The sequence below is a fragment of the Trematomus bernacchii genome, unplaced genomic scaffold, assembly GCF_902827165.1.
Source record: "Trematomus bernacchii unplaced genomic scaffold, fTreBer1.1, whole genome shotgun sequence".
NCBI lineage: Eukaryota > Metazoa > Chordata > Actinopteri > Perciformes > Nototheniidae > Trematomus > Trematomus bernacchii.
This window is the reverse complement of record NW_022988082.1, coordinates 1,838,972-1,844,971: the sequence shown is the minus strand read 5'-3', so window position 1 is coordinate 1,844,971 and position 6,000 is coordinate 1,838,972. Positions and strand designations below refer to the sequence as shown.

At 42.5% G+C, this 6,000-nt stretch overlaps 1 protein-coding gene across 2 annotated transcripts in view; it reads left to right on the top strand.

The window, feature by feature from the left end:
- The first annotated feature begins 1,790 nt into the window (after window positions 1-1,790).
- Window positions 1,791-6,000, top strand: part of galnt7 (UDP-N-acetyl-alpha-D-galactosamine: polypeptide N-acetylgalactosaminyltransferase 7) — a 34,442-nt gene continuing 30,232 nt past the window's right edge. Inside the window, exon 1 of one of the 2 annotated variants that reach the window (XM_034120899.1) lies at window positions 1,791-2,373. In XM_034120899.1, the coding sequence (XP_033976790.1) occupies window positions 2,251-2,373 (123 nt within the window). In that variant the 5' untranslated portion in view covers window positions 1,791-2,250. The remainder of the gene's footprint in view (window positions 2,374-6,000) is intronic. The other variant, XM_034120898.1, reaches the window with a different exon arrangement.

The following is a 6,000-nucleotide window of genomic DNA, read 5'->3' as shown; positions in this document are numbered from 1 at the left end:
GAGGCCATGCCCAGTTTCCACAAATATGGGTATGGAGGAGGTGTCTTTAGCTTTTTCTATCCTGTTTTTGAGCATAAAGACACTGGCAGAGAGAGAGAGAGAGAGAGAGAGAGAGAGAGAGAGAGAGAGAGAGAGAGAGAGAGAGAGAGAGAGAGAGAGAGGAGATAGAAGAGAGATAGAGAGAGAGATATGAGATAGAGAAGATAATATAGATCTCCTCTCTGTCTCTCTCTCTCTCTCTCTCTCGCTCTCTTCTCTCTCTCTCTCTCTCTCTCTCTTCTGTCTCTCTCTCTCTTCTCTCTCTCTCTCTCTCTCCCCTCTCTCTCTCTCTCTCTCTCTCTCTCTCCGTCTCTCTCTCTCCTCTCTCTCTCCTCTCTCTCCTCTCGTCTTCTCTCTCTCTCTCTCATATTCCCCTTGTCTGCTCTCGCATCTCCGGTAAAAGCTCTCTCCCTGGAGAGCTGGGTTTTTGCTCTCGGTAAGGTTCTCTCAAACTTGGTAAATATCTCTCGAATTTCTTTGTTGAATGCTGAGTGAATTTCTTTGTGAAATGAGTGGAATGAATTGATGTTTGTTGAAAGTTAGTACCCTGCCACCTGTGAGGAAAGGTCCTCCGAATTCATGCGGGACTAGTTGAAGTATACAAATGTGGAAATGAGCAAATGAACTGATTTGTTGAATGAAAGTTTGAATGTGCTTTTTATTATCACCGGTCATTTATGAGGAAATGCCTCTAAATTCTATCGGACGATTTTAAATGTCACAACTGAATTGGGCAGTTGAAGTTACAATTTAGGGTAATAAATGTAAAACTGTGAATTAAAGTTTCATATTAGAACATGATCACAGCATGATAGGTTTAGTATGATTATAATGTTGTAAAGAGAGAGAAGGTAAAAACCCTTTATACGTTTGGACCTATTTTTCTTCAAATAAACTGATCCCACCTTTTGGATTGGGACAACTTAAAAGACATCTGCGCTCTCCTCTCCTGCTTAAAAGGTAAGATTGCACACTGCCTCACTCACACTTAGTATAGGGCCACACCTCATTTACTGATATCAAAATCCTTCGGGATTGCTTAAACAGATTTAGAGGGTCGTCTGAATTGAAACAGCAGTTAATTGACCCTGGTTCTTCAGGAGTTAATAGAGGTGAGATCTTGCTGACGTTGATGGATCTGAGCCAAGCAGTAAACTTACATAGACTCAATAACTTGTTAGGTTAATTAGTAGGTCTGAGTAATTTGCCGGAATAAATTATCAGTCATCCCGACTCCTACAACATGGTACACATAGTTTGCCATAATTTCATTATTATCCAAATACTTTTTCCATTAACTGAAATATATTGTTGAGAAAGGGACTATAGCTTTCTGAAAATATATTTTATAATCACTATGTAATTACAATGTATTTACTCTCTGAAGTTTGTCCATGACAGGGTGGATACATTTTGCTGTTTGCATGTACTTGCAGTTAATTTATAAAAAGTGTGGGAGCTTGACCAACATCCATTTCTGAATATGAAGTTTAATGGAAAATCTCAGATTTTTTCTTTGAAATGGGGAAGTCTCAAATGCACCGTAGCCTATGGTGATATTGCCTCATTTGCATCATTCTCATTATATGTCAAATTGCCATATCCTGCGTGCCCCTATCTTCCCTCCATGGTAATCATTACATCTCTAAATGTTTAACACTACAACAGCATGACGTGCGTTGCGGTTGCAACAATGAGCCTCAGCCCGCAGTTGGTGACCCGGACCTGTAGTTTGATAAACCTGAAAGACCTCTTGTTTGTCTTTCCACACCCAGCCAGCTTTAATATCTGAGAGTGTATGGGCGAGACAAACGCCGGGGACAACATATGAATATCTTACATTCGGAAGTTAAGAAATATACTGAACATATTACAGAATAATTGATATATCAGGAAACAATTTTTCTAACGTTATTTATTGCTGCCACAGGCGGGTGGGCAGAAGTGAGCTGCGGTGGGCTGATCGCTGGAGCCGTGTCAGCAGCAGAGAAGTGTCAGGAAGCCGGAGACAGGAATTACACCAGAAGAGGAAGGAGTCAGCCTGGAGGAATGCAACATATTATTTAGCTGAAAGTCACGGCATGTCGTCGAGGTAGTGCCAGCCGTGTTCAAATTTACAACCTAAGCAGAGAACTAAAGCTAGTCGATAGCTGCCAGCCGGTTAGCCCCTGCTAGCAGCAGCATCTAATCTAGTTTAGCTGTTTCTCCAACATGAGGCTGAAAGTAGGCTTTATTCTGCGGAGTCTGCTTGTTGTTGGGACCTTCCTTGGTTTGGTGGTGCTCTGGTCTTCCATGTCGCCGAAAAGCAACGATGAAAACCCTTTTGGAAAACGGGTGAGTTGACAACAGCAAGCCAGTTAACCTTAAGTGTACACTCAGTGCTAGCATTGCTCCAACCCAAAGCTTCAATGAAAAGTGACCATGCAGAGTCTTGTAAAGGATGACGACTGACAGTGACAGAGGGCATATATAGCAGATAGTGTGTTTGTAACAGCATGTAGAACACGCTTTCATTCAGATGTTAGGCTAGCTACTAACTTACACTGGTTGCCATGGAGATATGTTATTGCTAGCTAATAACCAAAGCCGTCTCAATATGTATGTGTGTAGTAAATGTTAATACAACATCACAGCTCTATCCTCCCTCGTTTAATTCCAACTGCTCTAATCACATGGTCATATTAACACTACTTTCCTAAATGAACCACGTTCATTCCAGGATCCATATCCGCATATGTCACCATGAATGTGTCGCTAAGGCGGAACTGTTCAAAGTTAGAGTACATCCATGGTTCATATGCCTCTGCCAAAAGCTGTTCGGAATATGTTTTAATGAGGCACAAGCCAGTGCCACTACTGTACGTGATATAACTGTCTCACGAGATAAATTAGATTATGTTGGCTCTTTTATTTATGACTATAACACGAAATGCCGTGAGACTAATGTTAGCATGATGAGGTTATCAAGACCATACCTTAAAGGAGAGGTGTCATGGCCATTTCCACTGATCATAATTCCATTGTTGAGGTATACTAAAATAGATTTATACTGTGCAATTTCCCAAACTCACATTGGTTTCGCATACAGCATCTCTGTAAAGTATGTGTATTCAGCAGTATTCACTCTCTCCACTAAACGGCTCGTTGGAGCTCTTGCCCCCCCCTCCCTGTGAGCCTAGTGTGCTCCAGTAGCGTGGCGTGGGGAAAAATTTAGGGGAAGCCCATTTTTTTGGGTTGGGTTAATTTATGCAGACACGCCCCCCCCCCCCCCCCCCCCCAAATGCAATACCAGCCGCTCAATGCGCAGTGCAGATTCGGTAATGAATAAAAAAGAAGGGTTTGAATGGGGTGAAGCCACTTTGCCTCACTTTTATCCGAACTGCAGTGCATTGTGGTCAGCAGAGCGGAGATTTTCAGGATTTTCAGGATTTACAGGATTTGATTCAAAGTTTAAAACCTGTTTGGGGAGTTTATATCAGTTTACTTAACTTCGGGCCTCTGAAGGGAAGCTAGAGACGGCTGGCTTCCCTTGGCATGGCCCTGACCAATCACAGGTTGGCAGGGGCATCACGTGGGCCTCATCTTATTGGTCAATCCCTCACCAAGGGAAGCCAGATTCCCCTGGCCTCCTCTCGCAACAGTGAATGCAATCTACTGTTTCACCATAACATCTAGAGAGGGGCGCTGTTTGTTTCACTCTTTCTTTGTAAAATACTCAATGAGAGTGGGGGAGAGACGGGCCGGCAGCAACAGCAAAGGAGAATTATCGAAACAAAACAAAGTGTTTTTATTTATTTATTTAAATTATAACTACAATCCGAAAAAACAGGGGAAGCCTGGCTTCCCTTGGCCTCCGGGAGAAAACGCCACTGGTGTGCTCCAATTGGTCAGCTCGGCCACTCTGTTCTGATTAGTCAACCACCAGAGAGGCTCCGCCCATGTCTAACAGTGCTTTTTTCGGCTCGCTCTCAGCGGAACAACAGTCTTATAATGGCCTCGGTACAGCCGTATATTTTATACGCTAACTAACCGAACTGTCTACAACTGTTGTTATAGAAGAGTAAGTTATTTTTACCTGTAATAAACTACTACTGTTTGATGAGAAATCAAATCATGGTTTGCTATATATGAATGATATGTTATAGGAGCAAATAATTCAGGGAAGAAAGGATAGGCCTACTAAGTATTTCCATCAAACTTTATTTTTAGAAATGTACAAAATGAACATGCGTAAATATACATATATACACTGTATATCATCCATTCCTCCCCTTATAGGCGTTTTTGGCATCTTGTCTATCGCAGCTTTGTAAGCGGCTGTCGGGGCTTTTTAGGACGAGGCATCAGAGTGGGTCATCCCGTGTGTGTGTTGTCCGCCAGATACGCCAGGAGTTTCCTGATCTGGCTGGACGAAATCAAATGCAAATAACAAAATATTAGAGAAACTTAGTTGTTTTAGTGTCGTTAGTAGTAGTTGTGGTAGGAGTGTGTATCTATCTAATCTATCTATCTAATCAACACAGTTAGCTTGCCAGCTAATATGCTAACCTACGTTTGCTAGTTGTTCAGTGTAATATGCCAATCTACTATGAACAACAGCTAGTCTAGGCTAGCAAGAACATGTTTACAATTGCAATCTTATACGGGTAGTCTGCTACGTTCGGTCATTCATTGTAGCTGGCATGAAAACAATGTTTTCCCTAGCATGTCTAGCTCTAGGTAGCCTTGTTGTTTAGCTATGTAGCATACACGCTATGAACGGTAGCTTGGTAGCATACACGCTAGGAACGCCAACTATAATGTACTGACCGTACGGTAAATCACCCGGAGTATACTGTCTATGACAGTGACGTGCGGTGAGGTTCATGGCTGGTGAGGCACTGACTCACTGAGTCAGATTTACAAATATTATATTTTGACCTTAATCGAAATATTCGGTTATTTTCAAAAGCTTTTTTTAGTCTGATGCTTCGATTCATTTTAAACAGACCGTTCAACAAAAGGATACCCAAAATCTAAATATTGGATTGTTCTTTCTTAGTAAGATCCCATTTTCATTACAAATGTGGTCTTACCTTGACTTGAAGATGAAGTCCATGCTATCCTTCTGGACAACAATCTCTATTACTTTTTTGTAAAAGTCCTCCTTATCTTCCTGTAGTTTCAAAAGTCTAGTTTGTTGTTTGCGTCTACCGTCTCTGCGTAGAATTACAGTAGCAACAAGAACCTGTGGGCTCACGTGCGCCCCCTTCAGTGCGGCAGAGGTTATGGCTGCCTCCCCTGGTGCTTTTTTCATTGCTGTTGTATGATGAGACCAGCGAGCCTAAATATCATATATACGTGAAATAAGTTATTTAGAGACTATGGATGGCGAGGATAAATGTAATAAAGGGATCTACAAACATTACATTGGTGACCTACAGTGAGATGGTAACAGGCATGCGCTTAGGGCCCGCTTTCCAGCCAGTTTCTGTTGGGTGACGCATTCTGAGGTGAGGCAGAGCTCATCTGTGCCTCACCTTACCCCACAGTAACTGGCTTGAGCGCGCTCACAAAATAAGTGCCCGCTCTAAATTAGTGCCCGCGCTCCAGCAAGTTACTGTGGGCTTACGAGAGGCAGAGCTCGTCCCTGCCTCACTTCTCATCGCTCCCGTAGCGGAGCTCGGCAAATTTGCTGATTTTGACTATAAAAAGCGATTGGAATCATACATAAATCACACTTACAACACAGATCAGTGGAGACATTTTATTATTATTACTATTTAGTTTTTCTTTAGTTGTTTTTCCGTTACATCGGAGTATGACAGGTGAGGCTCTGCCTCCCCTGCCTCCCCTGACTGCACGTCGCTGGTCTATGAGTATTTCGTGTGTGAATGCAGACATTCTCCTGCTATGAGATACATGTATGTAAGGCCATCTGCTGATATTGGAGTTGCTAGCAACTTAGTTAGCCCAGTTAGC